The 21921-nt window shown below is 52.2% G+C and overlaps 8 protein-coding genes across 8 annotated transcripts; 5 read left to right on the top strand and 3 right to left on the bottom strand.

Annotated features, from left to right (window-relative positions):
* Positions 1 to 685: 685 nt before the first annotated feature.
* Positions 686 to 3016, top strand: G647_06559 (uncharacterized protein; the record flags this gene model as incomplete). Its single annotated transcript, XM_008730879.1, has 3 exons — positions 686 to 1359; positions 1413 to 1434; positions 1526 to 3016. 3 exons carry the CDS (start codon positions 686 to 688, stop codon positions 3014 to 3016), a joined length of 2187 nt encoding a protein of 728 aa, XP_008729101.1.
* A 1848-nt stretch (positions 3017 to 4864) lies between these two features.
* On the bottom strand, positions 4865 to 7213 carry G647_06560 (uncharacterized protein; the record flags this gene model as incomplete). Its single annotated transcript, XM_008730880.1, has 4 exons — positions 4865 to 6412; positions 6506 to 6619; positions 6694 to 6991; positions 7065 to 7213. 4 exons carry the CDS (start codon positions 7211 to 7213, stop codon positions 4865 to 4867), a joined length of 2109 nt encoding a protein of 702 aa, XP_008729102.1.
* Positions 7214 to 7553: 340 nt separating this feature from the next.
* On the top strand, positions 7554 to 8274 carry G647_06561 (guanylate kinase; the record flags this gene model as incomplete). The annotated part of the gene is made up of 2 exons (XM_008730881.1): positions 7554 to 7675; positions 7755 to 8274. 2 exons carry the CDS (start codon positions 7554 to 7556, stop codon positions 8272 to 8274), a joined length of 642 nt encoding a protein of 213 aa, XP_008729103.1.
* Positions 8275 to 8504: 230 nt separating this feature from the next.
* G647_06562 (uncharacterized protein) lies at positions 8505 to 9774 on the bottom strand (the record flags this gene model as incomplete). Its single annotated transcript, XM_008730882.1, has 5 exons — positions 8505 to 9145; positions 9238 to 9281; positions 9335 to 9416; positions 9468 to 9596; positions 9645 to 9774. The coding sequence occupies 5 exons, from the start codon at positions 9772 to 9774 to the stop codon at positions 8505 to 8507; spliced, it is 1026 nt and encodes a 341-aa protein (XP_008729104.1).
* A 385-nt stretch (positions 9775 to 10159) lies between these two features.
* On the top strand, positions 10160 to 12385 carry G647_06563 (ribosomal protein L32; the record flags this gene model as incomplete). Its single annotated transcript, XM_008730883.1, has 3 exons — positions 10160 to 10496; positions 11405 to 11847; positions 11903 to 12385. The coding sequence occupies 3 exons, from the start codon at positions 10160 to 10162 to the stop codon at positions 12383 to 12385; spliced, it is 1263 nt and encodes a 420-aa protein (XP_008729105.1).
* A 2841-nt stretch (positions 12386 to 15226) lies between these two features.
* G647_06564 (uncharacterized protein) lies at positions 15227 to 15708 on the bottom strand (the record flags this gene model as incomplete). Its single annotated transcript, XM_008730884.1, has 2 exons — positions 15227 to 15591; positions 15645 to 15708. The coding sequence occupies 2 exons, from the start codon at positions 15706 to 15708 to the stop codon at positions 15227 to 15229; spliced, it is 429 nt and encodes a 142-aa protein (XP_008729106.1).
* Positions 15709 to 16014: 306 nt separating this feature from the next.
* Positions 16015 to 17167, top strand: G647_06565 (uncharacterized protein; the record flags this gene model as incomplete). The annotated part of the gene is made up of 3 exons (XM_008730885.1): positions 16015 to 16285; positions 16335 to 16571; positions 16623 to 17167. The coding sequence occupies 3 exons, from the start codon at positions 16015 to 16017 to the stop codon at positions 17165 to 17167; spliced, it is 1053 nt and encodes a 350-aa protein (XP_008729107.1).
* Positions 17168 to 17585: 418 nt separating this feature from the next.
* G647_06566 (uncharacterized protein) lies at positions 17586 to 20950 on the top strand (the record flags this gene model as incomplete). The annotated part of the gene is made up of 3 exons (XM_008730886.1): positions 17586 to 17615; positions 17660 to 20750; positions 20820 to 20950. The coding sequence occupies 3 exons, from the start codon at positions 17586 to 17588 to the stop codon at positions 20948 to 20950; spliced, it is 3252 nt and encodes a 1083-aa protein (XP_008729108.1).
* Between the last annotated feature and the right edge of the window lie 971 nt (positions 20951 to 21921).

A 21921-nucleotide genomic window follows, 5' to 3' on the forward strand; every position in this document is an offset into this window, starting at 1 on the left:
GGACCCTGTTGCGCGATGGCAATGCGGACTCGCAGAAGCTAGAACAGCTGTGCTTAGCACACCAGTCTGAAATGGCTGTCCTTGAAGAGGTTGCGCCTGTGGGAGGGACACTAACTTACCGATCATGATATTACTGGCTTGCCGCGATGGGTTTCCAGAATGCCATTCCAGCGGACTCGTTATCCTGCATCGTCCAGTTCTGCAAACGTTCGGTCTGCCTCTGGTCTAGATTCACGATGCCGATCCAAATGGCAGGTTTGAGCCAGCCACCGAGTCTTCAAAGAAGCTGTACAGCTCGGATTGGCTGGCGCATGCACGTCGATTAAGACGTGTCCAATGCCTGGAAAGCCTGGCCCTCCTTCAGTTTTCAGCCTTCCCTGGGACCATCTCGACTCGTCGCTCTACCATCATGACTGCCCGCGATCTCGACAACTTGCAAGGTGCGAAGCGAATTTCGGTTCGCTTTAAGCAGGCTTTTCCGACGGCTGCATGGCTCGAATGCCATGGTATCCGCTCAGCCGCAGTTCGCAAGCATGCTGCCATTATCATAGAGAGGCTTGCCACCATGGGCCATCATATAGTCACAGCCTGGGTCTTGCTTCACGAGTGCCTTGCTCGCTTCTCTCCATATTCGTAAATTCGTTCTTGTCGCTATTGACATTTTCTAGCCTGACCAGACAGCAAGATGGCCCCTCCAGAGCCTCTGGCATCCCCGACGAAGATCCCCCTGTTGCAAGAGAAGGCCCTTGATACACCAGCTACAGATTTCAGCGGCGAAAGCCCTCCGCCTTCTCCTGGTCAACAACATGCATCCAAGAGCAACATGGAGGGCGCCCTAACCTCCTTGCTTTGGGGAGCATTTGGACCATGCGTCCCTGTCGTGGTTGTATGCAGCGTCTTGCTGACAGCAGTTCTCTACAATCGCATTCCGGAGAGCTACGTCTTCGACCCGGCCAAGCAAACCAAAATGTCGGACGATGCTCTGAGCGCCCTCCATGGCATTCAAGAGATTGAGAACAACGGTGGCAGCAAAGCGTACTATCTCTACGAGAAGGGCATCACTAATCCTGCTGTCTTACACATGATCTCTTCCTGGACGGCGAAGATCCTTCCTTTCGTGACCGGAGCTAGCATGGCGTTGGTAGCATTTTTGGCTGGCCAGCGCATCATCAGGGCAACATCGACCAAGTCAGAAAAACTCCCGAGCCCACATCAAGTTTCCATCCTGATAAACTTGCTGAACGGTGGGGGAGCACAGCCACTGCTTGATACCCTTAAGTACCGTTGGCAGAACCACGAGGACTTGGTACAGCCAGTTCCCTTGGCCTTCTGTTGCCTCCTATTCATCGTGGTCATGACGTAAGATGGACTGCTCTACCGTGCTTGGAATCTGGACTAACAGAGTGCTGCAGGTTCGTGATTGGGATTCTGGATGTAAGTCGCCCTGGGAACCTGGGCCAGTGCTGGCGTCTCCTCTCAATGTCATTGCCTTGACGGTGGTGTTGGATACTGACAAATACCATAGAGTTGGTTTGGTGCCGCGACAAAAGCCATCAACATCGCTCTTGTCATCCCGAGTGCAGCCACAACTTTCTCCTTTGGACGAAGTCTAGATCCGGAGCGGTGCGCCACAGGATCCTGGCAGAGGCACAGATGTCCGTCGAACCCTAACGTGCAGTGTCTTTACCCATGCAGCATGACGAGCTGGAACGCATCAGGTCAAGAGCGAGAAGGCCTTTACCATGCGCAAGAGGCAGCGGAGACTCTAATGCGGAACTCCCGGACCAATACCATTTTTAATGTCACAGTCGATGATGGATCTAACTACTATTTCCTTGGGGATCTTCACAGCAGCATGAAGCTAGACTTTGTCGCACCAACGCTCGCCGTCAAGACCGAGTGCCAGGTGGTGACGAATACCTGCGATGTCAACCCGGAAGGCGGTTTCACATGCGGAACGTACACTGCACCGTCCTTTTCATTCTCCGGCCAGGTCGGAGTCGCGGTCGAGAACGCAACTTCGTCACCCGACGAGGCAATGGTCGGCATTCAGTTCTTCAACGACTCGGCCTTGGCGCAACCAGTCGGACTCGGAAGCAGCGCTACCGATCTATTCACACCTACTAATCCTGTTCATTTCCTTTCCTGGAGCAAGGGCTTCCCTCCTGTGGACACTTACGCTGATGAGTTCGGATACATGCGGACCCGCGGCTTCTTGAAGAACGACACAAATGGGGACACAGTCTTCATTCTGTCCTGCTCCGCGACCATCTACGAGGCCGAGTACTACTGGATGAACGGAAGCGTGGTGCCCACTGAACTCAAAGCATACGAACTGGCAGCCGACTACTACGGCGCGGTTTACAGCGCCCCCTTTGCAACGAACAGCCCTCTCTCGCACCTGGCCCTTCAGGACGCCGCAGCACTAGCTGCCTACCAGCTCCGACCAGATGGCCTCGGCAAGGTCTTTGCCAACCTCTTTTCCAAAGCGGCTGTGGCGTTTTCCGCCGGTCTCTCCGTCCCCGTCCAGAACGACCGAGAGTGGACGCGCGAGAACACCTACCTCGCAACACGGGTCCCGCTGTTACCGCTGTATACCCTGATTGCGCTCAAGGGTGTCTATGCCTTCTTCGCCTTGGCTCTCGCCATGCTCGCCGTCTTCAAGACCCGCCCATCAGAAGCCCATGAAGTGAAAGAGAGATTGACGGTCGATGGTCTCGCTGCCGGGTTCTTCGAACCCAACGCTGCGCACGAGAAGGCCGTCAAACAAGTCTCCGATCTCTTCCACGAACATCAGACGCCCGAAAAGAGCGACGCGACACAGAAGATCGGCCTCCTGCAGACCGATCAGGGCGGCTGGCTTTGGGTGACGGTCGCGCGCCAAGCATTTGAAGGCCTCGGACTCCACGAGGTCATCAACACGGCGGCGGACCAGGTTGCCGATGCCGCTGCGAGCAAGCAGGGGACGGCCGGTCAAGTGGGCGAGGGATATAAATTGATCAAGGACATTCTTTAGCGATATATGGATGGACGGCCGGGTACGGAGTCGCAAGCGGCCACAAAGGTCAATGAGTAAGGACAGGCAGGATATTCTCTCTCTTGGCGATCCATTTGGATATCGGTAATGGACATGGACCTGGGCTGGGCAGGAAGCTTGGGCAAGCAGGGACACAGTCGTTGCGACGTCTTTTGTATAGGACATCGTCATGGATAATTAGGATTGGGTTGACACATCCCATCGCTGGAGGACCACAGATGACTATGTATGACTTGTGTGGAGCGTTCGAAGGTATTCCTGCAGTAGTCTCCGATATGGCATGATATGATATGATATGATATGATTATGATGTGATATGATATGATATGATATGGTACGATATGCTATGCTATGATGTGATACGAGGTAGTCAGGTAGGCATGGCGAAGTCGACGTCGCCGTCGTGTGGTACTGAAATCAATCGATATTACGATTTAACTCGACTCGTAAACACTCAACCTCTACGCATCAGGCCATTGAACTTCCCAACAGGCTGCACGCCTCTTTACAGTATCCTGCAGTCCGGACATCGGATGTACCTGACTTTAACAAGGCACTCCGCCGAGCAAGACTCCAAGACCAATACCGCCACCGATTGATTAAGCCTTTCTATTGTCTTTCCCCGTCCACGCAAAAGTACGTTAACTACGACTTCTGTACGGAGTACTCACATCATGCAGTATATAGTACTAAAGACCTTGTCCGCCGTGCGCGACTTTAGCCAGTGGAAGAGCAATCTCCTGAGCGTCGTACCATTTCATGTCCATCTTTGCGCAGCACCGGCATCTACAGTAGCGTCATTGGCACATTACAGGGTTAAGTAACAAGCACGATTTAATTATGCGATCGGTTTGACTATTCCCAACCCACCCGGACAAAATCGACTCCCCCTCGGAATTTAAGATCAGATGAGCTGAGAATGAGAGGGACCGAGAATACCAGACTCGGTACCTAGGTATAGAGAAACGGTACAGAGTATAGTATCACTCACTTCCTACATGGTAACTGTGGCTATCGCGCAACGTGACGAGGAGGACCAGCACACCATTGTAATGGGGCTGACGAAGCTGTGGTTTGGCAAGGCTGCCGTTCCCCTGTACATTGTCGAGACGTGTACAGAGAGGCAATCTGGCCTTCTGATTGGTGGAGCTTTTCGCGCACAAGGCTGCGCTTCTTTCCTTTTTTTATTTTGCCTGTTTTCTTTTCGACAGTCCCTAGACGGACAGACAAATACACACCACTCAACTTGCAGACATCGCCACCATTCCTTTCAAGATGTAGTGTAGTCGAGTGTAAGTAGAGGCGGTGCCTGCCGCTGCAGAGGGGTATACCTGTTGGCCGTGAAGCGTCACCCCGGTTCACCATATGACTATATGCTGCACAAGTTGACACAATACCCCATGCTCAGCTGAGATTTCAGTGCACATGGCTTACTGCAGAGCCCTGCGGTCTCTACAAGAAGAGGAAGGGCCTTCACAGAGCACAGAGTCTGGAGTCAAAAGAAGAACTGAGGCCAACCAAAGCTGGCTTGGTTTCCTTCGGACCGCCTCAACATATTGGTATATTTGGTATATTGATATATGAGTCTTACTTATTAATCGACGATGCATCATATGTAGACGACGAGCAGATCCAGACAATTATCGGTAAAAACACAGTACACCACGCTGCTTCTCGAACCGCTATGTCGCTTGGCCGCTTGGGTGAGTAGGAGACTGGAATACCATCATCGAAGAAGAAGCACCAGATCACCAACCCTGGATCCGAACGCAGTGGGCTCCGTGATCATACTGTATCCCACTTCCTTTCCAGGGCGCGTCCTGGATTCTAAGCTTTTGGGGCTTGCGGCTGAGCCTCGCTCGGTGGCCGAGCTTGAACCCCCTGTTGTTCCACGGCAGTATGCGGATACGGAGCTATTGGTCGGTTGGTCCCTGCGACGGGGGTTTGCGGTTGAGATTGAGCTGAGCTCGAGGGGTGGGATTGGCCTTGTGATTGAGATGGAGCAGGACTCTGTGCTGGCAAAGGTGGTGCCGCGTTGTTGTGCTGACGATGTAATGTCGGAGGCGCAGGACCGGGTACGCTCTGAGATGGACTCGGCACTAATTGCGGCCTAATATTCGTTGCAAAAAGCTCGGCAGGGTTCGGGACAAAGCCATACGAAGGCGATGGGTTCGGCTGCACAGGAAGAGGCAGATTTTGTTTCGCTTGATAATAAGGCTGTGGTAGTGTTGCTGCAGGGACTGGAGGAGGCGAAAGTGGAGGGTGGGAAGACCCGGGAGCAGGATACTGGTAGGGGGGATATGGAGGATACTGCCATTGACCCGGAGGGGCGGGAGCTGCGTGATTTGAGTACTGTGGTGGCGCATACTGAGCCTGAGGGGCTGGAGGTGGCAGAGGAGGCTGTTGCATTATGGTGACAGGTTGAGCAGGCTGTGGAGGCTGTGGAGGCTGTGGTTCTTGTTGTTTTTGGCCTTCGAGTTGGCGGATCTTCTCCTCGGCCTCGAGCAATCTCCGTCTCAAGGCATCAATTTCGTCCGAACTTGCCGATGCAGGTGCCGGGCCATTGGCTTGCTGCATTGCTGCTGGAGCTGGCTGTGATGTCACAGCTGTTGGAGGTATGGGAGCAGTAGCAGATTCCCCAGGAGGCTGCTCCGTGGAGCGTTTTGAGCCCTTTTTCTTGGGCCTGGTCTTCTTGCCTCGCGTCAAGTCCTCGTTAGTCATAGAACCGCTCATGGTACCCGGGTGTGTCTTGTCCTTGTTACCCGAAGGTGCGGTACTTTCAATTTCTGGGACGTCTTCGGCGTCTGCTCCAAGAGCCGGTGGTGCTGAGCCTCCATTGCAGTCGACGAGGCTTTCTGTTTCAGGGACCGCACCGTCAGCATCTTCAAGCCGATCCGCCGATCCAAGAAAGTCGAACAGGGGCTGTAAACTGTTCTCTCGGTGCTGGGTACTCTGGGGTGTGGATAAATCATTGCATTGACTTGCTGGCTCGGTGGCCCTTCTTTTGCGTCTTCCTGGCGTCTTCGGATCATCTGTGGACTTCCTCTTCCGAGCCTTCTCCTGCGGGTTAGACTTGTCTTTCGCGAAACGGCCCCTGTTCTGAGGAAGTTTTTCGGGATGGAAAATCTCCCAAAGTTTCCTGCGCTTACTCCCGTTTCTCGGAAGGGGTGCTGTCTCTTCGAAAGTGGGATGGATGGGAATATGTTTGTAGTCGAGTTGGAGGTTGTTTTTGGTTAGCGAGAATTTGATCCAAATCCCGCCTTCACACTCGTATACCGGCTTTCGACTCTTCACGCCACCACGGATCTTAGCGAGGCCCTCGTTTGCAGCTCTTCCTTTGTTCAGTATGGAATCGTTGCAATAGTAGGAGAATCTCTGAGGATATTCTTAGCTTCCGCCCACTCTGACACCGCAGACGCAATAAAAGTACAGAAGGAAACACGGTCGATCGGCGGACGGGGCACATACGTTCGCCTGATCGGCATTTGACAGCCAATTGTTATGGAAGCTGTAGCGGAAGCCGTCAATTTCTGAAATGGCCTCCACCAGGGACTTGGAGATTCTCTTCTGGGTGATCATTTGCTGTGGACACGAGTTAGATTGCCGATGTGGCGAAACAGCTCAATGGACATCCGCCGACGAGTGAAAAGACTCACCTCCTTCGGATCAGGGATGTTATGCAAAGCATCAACCACCGAAACTGCAGACTTCTTAAACAGCGAGTAGGTAAAAGGTGTCATTTTGTCGCCTGGGTCAGCGGTTCCGAGCGCCTCTCGAGCCGGTATCAGAAAGGCTGCGGTAACTGGAAAGCTGAACTCCAAGGTGGTGTGCTCAGCAGGGTGAACGGGGTTTGCTAGGTATTCTCTCAAGTTGGCCTCGAGATCTTCTAGCCTTGAGCACTGGAACCGGACTGTTTGACCCAGTGGATCCTTTGGATGACGGCCCCTCTTCCTCCTGTGCAGGCGTCAATGGCTGCGTTAAAAAGGTCCATCGGTACCTGGTGCGCCTGGGGAGACGGAATACATACCGGGGTCGCGACGCGACAGCGGTCGTGCCAGGGACACCAATATCGGTCTGTTGCGCGGTGTTATTTTCGACACCGTCGACGGCATAGCTGTTTTCTTCCCCTATTGCAGAAACACATGATGGCTCATTCTCACCATGGCCATCGGACATCAAAGGTGACTCCTCCATAGGCCCCGACGCATCACAAATGAAGGATGTCAGTAATAGACGTCTTTCGCAAATCCCAAAGTTGCATTAGAGCGAACAGGATTCGAGATTCAACGATCTTCCCCTGCCAAGAATCAAAGGCAGCCAGCTGCGGGCTCCTCTTGAGCAAGGCGATTGGTTGCCCTTCACCGCAGGACAACGGCCATAGATTTCTGGGGTTCTTCCCCTCTCTAACGAGTTCGAGTTTATGTCCGCCATAACACCCTTGATTTCCTCGGGGTTACGTGCCTGCGTGAGATCTGCACCTCGAGCCGCTGTCCGATACTCGAGCGGCGCCCTCAGCATGGCGCCAATCTCTGCAGATGACCGTTTCCGAGCTATTGTGTTCTCTGGGCCCAGCGGCACGGGGAAGAGCACATTAATAAAGCGCTTGTTTGCAGCTCATCCTGATCTCTTTGGCTTCTCGTAAGTCTGATGAGAAAAACCTTATCACTCTCGCTCAGGACGTTTGGTCGTTCGTCTTTCGGAGCTGACAAGAAGCCAGTGTGTCCCATGCCACAAGAAAACCCAGACCGGGCGAAGTAGACGGAACCCACTACCACTTCGTCAGCGTCGAAAAGTTTGAGTCCATGATCGCGGCCGATGCTTTCCTCGAACATGCCAAATTCGGAGGGAACTACTATGGGTCATCCAAGCAAGCCGTGCAGGACGTCGCCGAGGGTCGTGGGAAGGACATCAATGGAGGCACAGCCGAGGGCAAGAGGATTTGCATATTCGACATTGAGATGGAAGGGGTAAAGCAGTTGAAGAAGAGCAGCCTAAATCCGAGAATATGCTTCATCCAACCGCCCAGTCTTGAAATCCTGGAGCAGCGATTACGGGGGCGTGGCGACACGGATGAGGCTTCAATTCAGAAGAGGTTGGCTCAAGCGAAGAACGAAATGGAATACTGCAAAAGCGAAGGCAAGAATGACAAGGTCATCATCAACGACGACTTGGACCGCACCTTCAGGGAGCTGGACGAATGGGTCATGAAAGATATCTCAACGAGAACGCGAACTTGACTCGACAATTCTGCACAGCTCTCATTTCGACTACAGCGATGGATGAATGGTCATGAGGAATTAGTTTATACCCCGGTTGCAAAAGGACGAAAGACCCGCTCTCTGATAGACGCTTAGCAATAGAATGAAAAGACGAGGACATGGCAATCGCTCAAGCTCAACCATTGCTTTTGTCAAATCATCCCAATCCCCTCATCCACTTCTTCGATGCTTGAACATGTTCGTCTCCTCTAATATCCGTTCATGGTCACTCTCTGTGAGCCTCTGCTCAATTCTCGGTCGGCGGCAGGGCTGATGGGCCGGCTACCAGCCATACCGCCGGCGCTGCTCTCCTTGAGTGCCAGCAACTGCTTCGCCCGGAACGTCTCGTAGTGGATTTGACTCGTGGTCTCGATGAGATCCTGGAGATGGGTGCGAGTGAGGAAGTTTCGGAGGTAGACAAACTCGCAATGGTTCTCGTCCTCGACATTGATGATGCCCCATTTGTTCTGTCGGCCACGGACTTGCTTGCCGTTAACAATGATGGATTTCTCGCTGCCGACAACTGCAAAAGGGATGATGTCCTTGATGGTCGCATTGGTGGCACGCTCCTCATCATCCAATTCCTCGTTATCGTACGGATACATCTTCAGGTTGTGGAAAGCAAACTCCTCCTTGATTCGCTCTTTGAACGCTCGTCGTTCCTCAAGCGTGAGAGAGTCGGCCTTGGCAATGACTGGGACGACATTGACCACATCGGAGAGCTTCTTCAGGACCACAATGTCGATGGGCTTCAGAGCATGGCCGGACGGTTGGATGAAAAAGAGGCAGCAGTGAATGCGGGTATCCGGGATGTAGCGTTCTCTTTGGGCTGTGAGCTCCTTGCGGAGGTCTGTTTCGTTGTTAGTAACGAAGAGTGGTACTTGGAAACACCAAACATTGGCAGATGATGGGTAACTGTGTATGATTTGGAGGAGCACTCACAGGCGGAATGTTGGTCTTTGATGTATTTCACAATGGGATCCCAGCTAAAAGAATGTCAGCTAAGTGCGCCGCAACGTGCGCTCATGATCAGGCTCACCATCGGTCATTGTTCACAAGATCGCCATAGCCGGGGGTGTCGACAATGCTGAGTCGTAGTCTCACACCATTCTCTTCGATGACTAGGCACTATCAGCTGTGTATCCAGACACTCTTTGAATAGGACCACTGACTGTGGGAAACCGTCTGGATATCGGTGGTGGATCGAATTGGCTCGTCAGGACGCAGACGGCCTTTGGAGTCGATGAGGTGTGATGCGAAGATGGTGTTGATGAGAGTCGATTTGCCCAGACCAGTTTGACCTTGGAAGGTAAGCAAGCGAGCAGGAATTGGAACAGGTCTTCACGTACCAACACAGATGACATTGAATTGGAAACCTCTCTTCAGCAACTTCTTTTCGATCTGTTGAGTGATGGAGTCAAAACCGACATGCGATCTGGGGAAGACCGCGTTGGGTTGTTGCATTGCCATGGCCGCCATCTTGTCTGGCCACCAGTAGAGACTCGGGAGGTATTGATGCGATAAACAAGAGCAATCTTGACGCGCAGGCCAAGGTGAGGTCGAGTTGAGGACGATCGTGCAGGAGGGAAGAGGGAGTTGCGACTGCGGACAAATTTCCCCAGACGATCTTGCCAGCGTTCGACAGAAACGGCAGGCCCCTTTTCTGTCTTCCCAATGCGCAGAACACGCCAAGCGACAGGGGTAAACGGCCCCGTTCCTGGTATCTAACGCTATTTGGCCAGGTGTCATTCTACGGTAGCACAAGAAGACCAAAGCGAAGCTTGTCTAAATATTCTTGGGGTTTACTGCGCGCTGCACTTTTCGTACCTGACTGCCACTGCGCAGTCGACACTGTATGGCCATGATGGCGCTAGCTGGTCCGGTCAGCGGCGGTCGGCTATCAGGTCTGGTCCTTGGAAGAAGTGTGGCCACAATCTCCACGGCTATCCAAGCATGGTCTTCACAGAGTCTACTATCGGCGTCCATCCCACTCCCTGCCATTACGGTCATCATCCCGGGTCTTGTATCAGACATCTGGGAGGGTATTCTGAAAGCAGTACCAAAGAAGAAAACCTCGCACAGCAAGAAGAGGCACAGACAGTTAGCTGGCAAGGCACTTAAAGATGTGAAAGCCGTCAATCAATGTCCGGGTTGTGGCAAACCGAAGAGAGCTCATACACTGTGTCCATACTGTGTCGCAGGTTCGTTCAATGCACCTGCTATGTTGAAAAAGTACTGAGCCAAGTGATAGAAATCTACGAAAGTTGGAGAGCACGCGATGCAGAAGCAAAAGACATGGCTAAACTCGGCGAAACTACAAGCGATAATGGGATTGGAGAACAACAGCTGCGTGAAGAGAAGGCGAAATGACCGAATTGTCAAAACCAAGTCATCTGCTTAGGCTATCGAGCTTGAGGCTCGTCCGCGTCCAGACGACCAACGGCTACGGCTTACTCTCATCCAACACCTCAATTCGGCACAGCATACCACCCCAAACAAGGCAGGGGTGCTCTGCTCGCCACGGATATTCCGCGAAGCTATGGCCGAAGAGTACCAGCCACGTTGGTACCACAGCTAGCCGGGACAGAATTCGACCTGCTCTCACAGCACAGTCTCAGGAAGATCGAGGGGTTCGGATAGTAGGGGGCGGAGCTGGGCGGAAAGGAGCTAGGAAGAAGATTTACTGGCATTGAGGGAGTGCAGCTTGAAGAATGGCTGATGCCTGTACAACAAATTGGCGAGTACACACGGAGCGTTGCTCAACTCTGGCATCGAATGCCTCCAAGTTTGTAAATTACGTCATTTGAAATGGAGTATCAGAGAGACGGCCTTGAAGTAGACCTCAACTTTTAATTGTTCTTGTGTTCTTCGATTGATACACCTTGCTCAGTGGTACTTTGACTCACACGAGCCTGCTAAGTTGCAATTGACATTGGAATGTATTGCCGAAGTCAAGATGGTCTGTACCCATATCCACTGGTATAAGATTCGATCAAATTGACATCTCGTAATCCGTAGTCCAAACAATATCTCGCTCAGCACGCGATTGATGACGGTGAGTTCCCGGATAACACGCACTTGGTCGGCTTGAATTGACAATGGCTACCAGCACATGCCGCCGATATCTTCGCGCTTGCCGTAACCACGACCCAGATCCTCACCGGCTCCGGCGAATCGTCCATTAAGGTCCACTCCACCACCGAGGACGATTTCCCCATCGTGCAGGTGCTCAATGATGCGCATAAACTCGGCTGCCATCATATTGTAACGGACCGCGAGACGGGGAGAAATGCAGTGAGTGTGGGGTTTGGCGGCGAAGTCAAAGTATGGAAGTACGATGAAGGTGCATGGAAAGATGCTGGAGAAATCAAAGTCGGACCGAGAAAGAAGGCTGGGGAGATATGGGCAGTATGCCTGTCCTTCGATGGGAAGTTTCTTGCTGGCACGACGCATGACGGGCGGGTGAACGTTTGGGATCTGAACGACACTGGAAGTCGGGAGAAGATCAGGGAGTTTGAGACCAAAGGCTCCTTTGGCATGTCCATCGATATGGTAAGTGACACTTGTTTCGAGTCTGCTGTTTTCGACTAACCTCAATTGTGCGAAGTCCCCCGATGGCCGATTCATAGCCAGCGGTCACGAATCCGGCAACATCTATCTATTCTCCACCGCCACATCCCGGCTTCTCCATTCGCTTCCTGGTTTGATCAAAGCTGTCCGGGCCGTCAAGTTCTCCCCAGGCTCGAAGCTACTCGCAGCAGCCGGAGATGCAAGAATTATCTCACTCTACGACCCCAACTCAGGCGAACAAGTCGCGAATCTCACCGGCCATGCGGCCTGGATCACGAGTCTCGACTGGAGCCACACTGGCCAGTACATCCTCAGTGGCAGTCTGGATGGTAAGGTGAAAGTATGGGATATCGAGCGAAGAGTCTGCGTGGCCACGCACGGCGAGAGCGATAAAGGTCTGTGGGCTGTGATGTGGCTTCCAAAGGGAGAGACCAGCGTGGGGAGAGCTAAGGCGGAAAAGTTCGTGACTGTTGGAAGCAACAAAGCGATTTTAATTTATCGTGAGGCTACAGGAGGATGAAGAGCATCGATTATCCGAAATTGGGTTGCGAACAATCGTCTGATGGCCGCGCTGCAGCGCATGACAGCCGAGTTCACGTCACCATCACCACGCCAGCCGCTGCTATTCAGCGGATCTGAGCGAGATATCGGTGGACACCACAGCCTAACGGCCTCTGCTGGTAAAATGAACATGCACGCTATTTGCTCCGGCAGCTCGCCTGAATGAAGCCGAACGGCATGATGCTCGGTCCAGAGAGGTCCTCAGAGCTGGCAAGCCACGGGGACTGAGTTGGGAGGCTTCAGTAATCGAGCCTCTCAAGACTGCGGACACCAAAGCTTCATAGGACAGCATGGCTACGCAGTGTGAATGTGGATTAGGATGAACTCAAAGCAAGGTCATCAATCGGCGCTTCTAATCACAGGAGACCTACATAATAGATCCTCAGTACAGTTACCATCTGCTATTTGCAAGTACAGCAGGCTCAGGCTGTGCAGCAGCCCGCCAAGTCGTCCAATTTTACTCCGGGGCTCCTCGATATCCCTTTCTTTGCTGTAGCACCCCGTGATGCCTGCTCGATACATACCGTGTCGTTCACTGTTCGCACGCATATAATACAGAAGCCTCCAGCTCGCAGTTGGTTTGGTGGATGTCACGCAACTTGAACCTTACTGCTAACGATCAATCAGTTGCAGCCGGACTGGAACTGAACCTGACAAGTCACCCCTATCCTGGCTCACTTTGGTTGGTCCTCGTGTGTCCAGGGATAGGTACTTTCATCACCAGTGAACTACTGGATCCATTTCGTCCTGCTTGAGCTCACGACGATGCTCAAAGACGACCAATGGCGCTTCAAAAAACAGGCATACGCGGTCACGACGGGCTGGGAGCGAGAGATCGAGAAATCGTTGCCTAACCTGCAAGTATGATTACCAGAGAATCATCTCGGATTGCGCTCACTTCGGTCAGGATTCGGCGAGCTAAAATGCGTTGAGACAAGACCGTATTGTCGAAGATGTACAGAGACTGGCCGCAGGTGTGAAGGGCCAGTTACACGCCCCATCCAGTTCGTTCAAACGCACCTCATAATGTCACTATCCACCTACTACCCGCCGAGCAGACGCTCTTCGCTGGTCAAGCACAGGACCAACATAGTAAAGCTATTATCAAGTTATGCATAGCAACATGAATCGTTCACGGACTGGGAAGAAGAGAGCTGTCATTAGTTGTGAGAACGACCGCCGGACTCGGTCACATTCGTTCAACTCAGAATAACAGTAAGTAGACCGTAGCCGGCCGCTGCGGTTCCCCACAGCCCGATCCCCCAATCAAAGCCCGCAGAATAAAGTATCCTTGCTAGTGCCGAATGCAAAAGCCTCATCGAAAAAAGCCATTCTTGTTCCTGCTTTCTCTTTTTCCAATTTTATTGTCCAGGCCCTCAACATACCCTTGTTTAATGCCTTCTCTCGAAGATCCTTCAGAGCTGTGGTTTTAACACATTCCCGAGCGGCCGAGATCACATAACAATGCCTATCTAATCCAACCTGCTTGATTGCTGCCAGTCCTGCTGGCAGCATCGTGGTGGTGTTGGTTCGCTTTTGGCTGACAATGATCATTCAATATACTGTAAACTTAAGAGAGCTCAATCGACTTCACCCTGATCCACGCCATGTTCAGCAATGGTTAGCACGTCGCTTATGATTTTCGCTTCACCAGCGAATTCCACTTCACAGGTGATCTTCACTTCGCTGGCCGGTTTGACTTCACTGTCACCAAGACCTCGTTGTCGTCTCTCGACTACAAATATTTCCCCTGTCTTCTGGCCCTGGCCCTCTTCTCTATTTTCTATCAGACAGGACCTGCCCTAACGCGCCAACGCTGGTTCTTCTCTCAGGCACAACCTGAGCTAGTAGGCAAATCGACAATACTTTCTATGTCTGCTCTCCTTGCCTCCCTTCTTTTCAACTCCCCTATCCTACCCAGCCCATCCCTTTCTGCCACCGCTCCTCAAGAGTTCGCTCTTGAGAAGTCCGGTGAGTTATTCAGAATCGCCACCAACCTCTCTGCGCCCATCTGAAAATGAGGTCAAGGCACAGTTGGTGAGTAGACCTGGCACTTTCGAAGCTTCATCCTGCCTTGCCTTCTGGTACTTGATGGTGGATGGAGTCAAAGTATGCCGAGATTGATGCTCAGTCCATTGAAATGGACGTCTCCTGTCGTGTTACACTCTGATTCGTTCTTGGTTGGGATCACATGCCTTTCTGGCCAGGCAGAATGGATATGAGTGCGTCAAATGAGGAGATACAAACCGCAACAACAAAGATGTCTTTTCCGTCGTCATTGATTTCCAAGTCATTACAAGCCGAGAATCAAAAAGACCATGAAACTGTTGATTGAAACCTGATGGAAGTCTCAGGACCCGTTCCTCAAACTGTCCATGAAGTCATTGCGATGCCCTGTTTCCTATACAAGAAGTGACCGATATCTAATGGATCGCTCCCACATTGATACTCTGTTGCCCTAGTATTACACGAACTTTGTTCCTTGGAAGCTCATGCAAGCAGAGGTCTTGCAACGCCGGCAACAAGTACATCCCGACACCAGACGTCGGTTTCGAAGGAGACGGTGAACAGATGCCCATCTCTCATAACCCGACATCTTGATTCTGGGTGTATCCGTAGATACCTAGAGCACTGTCCCCGTTGCTGTATTGCGGTGTGGGCCTTTCGCCTTTTGTTCCCATGGAGCCAGCCCTCGTGCCTCCAACGGAGGTAGTCATTGCCACGATCCTCTTCCTTCCCATTGCCGTGTGCCCTGATTCTGTGTGGATGTAGGAGAAGCCGAAATAAGATCAACATCTTCCTAAAGGCTCTTCCTCTTGTCATCCTCCTTCGTGCGACTGCCAAATCCATATGCAAGCCCTCCGCCGACCAGGTTGACCAGACACAGACCCATCGTGGCGCCACGGATAACACCTCTGGCGCCAAACTTGTTCACGAAGCCCATCCGTCTCCTACCTGCCAGAACCAGATATGCGCCACTTAATGCGGCGGTCGTGCCGGCGCTGTCAATCTTGAAGCCTTGCAAGTTCAGATATGTCGAGAACAGCAGCAATGGGGGGAAAAGCATGGGCAGAGGTTGAAATGGCCGGGCATGCTGAGCGAAGACGAGAGTAGCTAGAAGAGCAGGTGGTACGGGGTTCTCTGTTAGGAGTGTAAGCAGGTATTCTGAGAAGTAGTCAATCTCATTGCATAGAGCCAGAAGCATGGTTTTGACGAACCTCCCCATTTCTTCGCGGTGACCACGAGAGATTCTTTCGCTTGCTCTTTCTCAGAGTCAGCCATCTGAGAGCGACCAGATGAAGCAGTCTACCAGGTAAGCTACTGGCACAGTGGACGGTGGGAGCTGTTGTAGCTTGGAGGCCGGCGTCAACGTCATTGCTCTGGCATCTCTTCGGCAGCGACTGCGGTGACTTTCCACCCTGCAATTGCAACCCACCAAGTTGGCGTTTCGAACACCTTTCCAAACAAAAGTCGTAAATCACCACACCCGAACAAGATTCCAAGTACGGCGCTTCCAGACCACCTACGACTACGACTCGAGATAGCCGCATTCTCTGATACCGTCCGCAAACGTGTTCCCAGTGCGGCATGTCCGCAACAGCCTCTGGCTCCGATGCCAGAGCAAACGGCTCGGCCGACCCACGGGCTCATAATCAGGGAAACCAGGATCGCAAGTACACACCGCAACAGAAGGCGGAGGTCCTTCGGATACGGAAATGCAGCCCTACAGCCTTCTACGAGATCCTTGCGATCGAAAAGACGGCAAGCGACGGCGAGATCAAAAAGGCATATCGCAAAATTAGTCTTTTGACACATCCCGACAAAAATGGTTACGAGGGAGCTGATGAGGCTTTTAAGAGTCAGTATAATGGCTCCGCATGTGCGGGCATGGAATTGACAACTGGCAGTGGTCTCTCGCGCTTTCCAAATATTATCAGACGCCGATAAGAAGGCCAGGTACGATCAGTTTGGCGGCGATCCTGACAACCGCTTCTCCAGCAGCGGTGCCGCATCTGCGGGAGCCAGTCCCTTCAGTGGGTTCGCAAGGTCTCCCGGTAGGGGCCCTATGTATGAAGACGAGATCTCGCCTGAGGAGTTGTTCAACCGGTTCTTTGGCGGAGGGATGGGCCCCGGATTCCAGTTTGGTAGGTCTGGCCAAACTCCTGCACATGCGTCTAACATGCTGACTTGAACAGGCGGCGCCGGCTTTGGAGGGCCCCAGTTCGTTTTCAATATGGGCGGCGGCCCCGGTTTTACAGTACATCGTATGGGAGGCAACAGACCGAGAGCAAGGCCGCGAGATGGATCGGAAACCGCCCCATCGGGAATGTCTGCACTGACACAGCTTCTACCACTACTCCTGTTATTCGTCCTTCCTCTATTGTCGTCTTTCTTCACTGGCTCAACCGACTCCGGCCCGCATGTTCGATATGACTCGCCCGTACCCCCGCATACGATGCATCGGGTCACGCCTCGGTATAAGATCGACTACTTTCTGAATCCCGCCGAGGTGGATGGTTACACTTCCAGGCAGTTCAGCTCCCTAGATCAGCGGGCAGAAGTGGACTATGTTTCAACGTTGAAGTACCAATGCGAAACTGAGGTACAGCGGCAACGGCACGAAATCAACGAGGCTACGGGTTTCTTTTTTACAGACGAGAACAGGCTGCAGAGGGCAAGGAATATGGCCATGCCTGGCTGCCGGCGACTGGAAGAGTTGAAAGTCAAACGACAGTATTGATTCAAATGCGACAAGGTTGTGTGCAGATCTTCTGTTTTCATTGTTGGACGATTACTTGCATCATTGTTCGGAGTTGGTGGCGCAGCCTCGCCTGTCAGGCTGAAGGTAGGCACTGTGTAGCACTCCATGAAGCAGCGAATAATCTCTCGACCTTTGTATCTCTTCTCTGCCTGATACGTCCGATAGTCTGTCATGAGGCTGGACTCGGATGTAGAGTGACAGATGTTCGGTTAGTCATTAACTACCTTGGATTGCTTTGATTAATTCTGGTGGGGCTCGTCTAGAGATTCCACGCGCGTCTGGCTATTTCCCTCCGCAGCGTCGACGTCAACTTGTAACCCCAAATCGCAGCCTTCACCTCCGGCTGAGTGTTGGTTCACTGTACAGTGTACATTTGTCATCCACGACAGGCACAACGATGGAGGACCCTTCTATGGATGCGGACAAGGTGCGTGAGGTCTGCATGCATCTAGTTTCTCTAACGTCGACCAGATCCGCAATAAGAGACTCGCCAAACTCCAGCAGTCTCAACCGCAGCAGTCGCAAGATGCCGCATCCGCAGCCCCAGTACCAGCCGAAGAGGGTTCGACGTCGACACCACCCTCACGACCAGAGACGCCGCAAGCCGACACCCATCAAGAGCCTTCAGAGACCGAGTTGGCCCCAGCGTCCATCAATATAGCGAAACCGCCGTCACCTCCGGTCCGAATACGGATCGCTCCAGCCACCGTCACACCCCAGAAGCGAGAGATGGACGGCTTAGAGAGACCAAGTTCGAGACAAGGGGCTCGACAGAATGAATCCATCGAACAGTGGGAAGACCGCACTCTGAGGAGCGTTTTCCGCATCACTCTGGATCCCGACCAGACGAAGGACACATCAGGACAGCCACTGCATGTCATCTCACAACTCAGAGAAGAGCTGGAGTCGGACGGGAAGCCGCTGATGCTGAACACCGATCTGCTCGATCAGGCGATCATGGAAGCCGGTGCGAATCTTGGAAAGCTGACTCCGCATGACTGGCTCTTTGGCTGCTGGAAGCGAATCACCAGGCTGAGCAAGTCTGTCAAGGACCGGTCGCCCGAGAACAAGAAGTGGACCATCGTCGCAGAGGCCAAGAGACTCTGCATGAGCTGGTGCATATTATCTATCACGACGCCTGATGTGTTTGAAGCGCAATATGACGGAGTTGCTGCCCTCGCCGAGCACCTGTTAGCCGATCCCGAGGACGACGGAGGCGTATGCCCCGATTTCCTGACAGAAGTTATTGGGCGATTCGACGAGGACGAGACCATCAAAGATGCTTTTGTGGGTGCGGTAGAAAACCTCAGCAAGCGACTTGCTAGCATGTCGATGGACTCAGACTTCAGGCGGTATACTACGATGCTCCGATATCTGATCAGGTACAAACCGGTAGCGGTGGCCATCACTCGGTCCCCTATGTTTGTCGACAAGTCGGTACCGGCAGCTGAGTTAGAGGTTAAGACAATACTTGGGCCATATTTTCAATTGTCCCCCCTACAAGCAGCAACGACCCAGTCATATTTCTCAAGCCCGAAAACCATGGATCCAGGCAGGATCAGAAACTCTCAACAGTCGCTGCAGTTGGCTCTGAGAACGCATCAATCCGAACTTTTCGACATCATCAACACACTGGTACGCGCATCGCCAGAGGCACGAGATCGCGTTTTGGATTGGTTTGCTCTAGTGGTCAACTCAAACCACAAACGTAGGGCGATTCAGGTCGACAAGAAGACCGTCTCGAGTGATGGGTTCATGATCAACGTCACCACAGTTTTGGATCAGCTTTGTGAGCCCTTCATGGACGCTCAATTCTCGAAGATAGATCGCGTTGACATCGATTATCTGCGAAGACATCCTCGAGTTGACATCAAAGACGAAACGAAAATCAATTCAGATCAGGACCACTCTGACGAGTTTTACAAGAACCAGCTGGAAGGAACGAACAACTTCATTTCCGAGTGCTTCTTCCTGACAGTCGCTGCTCATCACTATGGGACGGAGGCTGCGCGAAACATGCTCAAGGATATGGACAGAAGTCTGAAGCACATGGCCAAGCAGATCGAAGAATTCGAGACGCAACGACACAGATACATCAACAATCCTGCGCAGCTCACGATGTTCGAAAACGCACTTAAGAAGTACAAGACCGAGCATGATAAGGGTTTGTCCTACAAACACGCAGTCACGGGCGTACTGCTGGACGAGCTTACTCAGACTCCTTCGATGCAGTTCATGCGCTTCGTGACGGTTTGGATACTTCGGCAGGTATCGTCTCATCGACAATTTCCGAAACAAAACCTGACGCTTCCTCTGTCCCCTGACGAACCTGAAGCCTTCAAGAATCTGCCTGAATACTTCTTGGATGTTATTAGCGGCAATTTTGGCTTCATCATGTACAACCTGCCTCAACTCATATCGTCAACGCAATCAGACGAGCTGATTATGCTTTGCATTACTTTCTTGCGCAATTCCGAGTACATCAAGAACCCTTATCTGAAAGCATCGCTTGTTACTATCCTCTTCCGGGGAACCTGGACGTGGCGTCAAGGTGGAAGAGGTATACTGGCGGATCAGTATAACAGCATGCCCTTTGCTACAGAACACTTACTGCATTCTTTGATGCGATTCTTCATCGAGGCCGAGTTCATGGGCGGCCATGGCCAATTTTTCGACAAGTTCAACGTACGGTTCGAAATATTTCAAATCATCAAGTGCATCTGGCCAAACACGGTATACCGGGATCATCTGCTAAGGGAGGCCAAAGTCAACATGGAGTTCTTTGTGCGGTTCGTTAATCTTTTGCTGAACGACGTCACATTCGTGCTGGATGAGTCGTTTACGGCTTTCCACACCATTTACGATACTTCCAAAGAGCTCTCCATGGCTGGCACATCGCTCGACCAGGAGCAACGTCAAGCAAAAGAGGAAATCTTGGAACAGGCGAAGGGCCGAGCCAAGTCTTACATGCAGCTGACCAACGAGACGGTTGCCATGTTGAAACTCTTCACGGAAGCTCTGGCCGATGCATTCACCATGCCTGAAATCGTGCAGCGGTTGGCGGACATGTTGGATTACAACCTCGATGCAATGGTCGGCCCCAAGTCCAACAACCTCAAAGTCGAAAACCTGCAGGAATACAACTTCAATCCCAAAGCGTTGCTGAGTGAGATTATCGACGTCTATCTCAACCTCGGTGAGAAGGAGAACTTTGTCCTCGCGGTGGCTAGAGACGGCCGATCCTACAAGCCCGACAACTTCGTCAGCGCAGGCAACATCATGCGCAAATTCATGCTTAAGGGCCCCGAGGAGCTCGACAGATGGCACCGTCTGACGGAGAAATTCGCACAAGCGAAGAAAGAGGACGAGGCTGCAGACGCCGACCTGGGCGAGATACCTGACGAGTTCTTGGATCCGCTCATGTACACTCTCATGGAAGATCCAGTCCGATTACCTGTGTCGAAGATTGTGATTGACAGAAGCACGATACGGAGTCACTTGCTCAGTGATCCACATGATCCATTCAATCGGGTGCCGCTGAAGATAGAGGACGTCATTCCTGGTAAGTTGACCTTTACCTCCGTGTGCCACCCCACGGCTTTTGGTCTTGTATACTGACTTCATCTTTCAGCAACGGACGTCAAAGAGCAGATCCGGAAATTCAAGGACGAGAAAATGGGAAGTGCACGCAGGGAGTTTGTAGAGACGGTCAAGACGGAGCCTGCTGGCAATGCGGATGGCGAGCCCATGGATCTGAGCTGAGTGCAAGTGACCCGTCGATTTACCGTTGTCCAGATGGGGACCTGCCGTCGGGCCACGACCAGTTAGTGGCCGACTGCATACAAGATACAAGGGTCAGGTACTCCACGACAGGGATGCGAATGTGGGTGGGATGTAACCACGACCGATGAAATTCCCATCTCGTGGAATTACATTCGGACACAAATGCCTAGAGGCCGCGGGCTCCGTTTGTAGGGCCACTTACGAAAATAGATGCACCCCGACAAGACGTGCATGCAGCAGGTCGAAAACAATAGACTCGTGCAGCGAACGGGCATAATATCGAACAAGTCGCGTGCGCGTTATGCGTATGTGTATGTGTGTCTTTGCGTCTGCAGGATCCTGACAAACGTGATAACCAGTCCCTTTGCGACGTTGTCTGTTAACTTGCTTGCATTGGAACGAACAGTCGGTGTCATGCTCATGCTCATGCTCACTTCGCCACATAGTGTAGAATACCTAGGATCGCATGAGACTTTTCACTTGAAATACATCATACTTACATACACAGCACGTTCACCCAACGTTCACTAGCGGGAGGAAATTGCCGGAGCAATTATCAATATCACTATTAATTCAATCGACAGCACTCACTCGTACTGTTCACCTACTGTTACTGTTCGTGTCTGTCATTAACCATATATGCGTGTAATCAATCATGCGTGCGACCTGTTTTGGAACGACCAAGGAAGAGAGGGATTCGTTCCCATGCTTCTTTTTACTCCCGTATGCGTACAGGATATTGCGTAATTCCCATTCTCACTCCGGTTACACACCCACCCAACACCAGACACCCAACCGCATGCCTGAGTGAACAGGTAGATAGATATTCGACCTGGTTGATTGAATCTGTTGATACATGGACTGTCAACGGTCCTGGCTGGTTCCTTGTCCATATGCGTCATAACGCCGGAGAAAATGCTCGATGCTCGATGCTCGATGCTTGATGCTTG

Source organism: Cladophialophora carrionii, assembly GCF_000365165.1.
Source record: "Cladophialophora carrionii CBS 160.54 unplaced genomic scaffold supercont1.5, whole genome shotgun sequence".
NCBI lineage: Eukaryota > Fungi > Ascomycota > Eurotiomycetes > Chaetothyriales > Herpotrichiellaceae > Cladophialophora > Cladophialophora carrionii.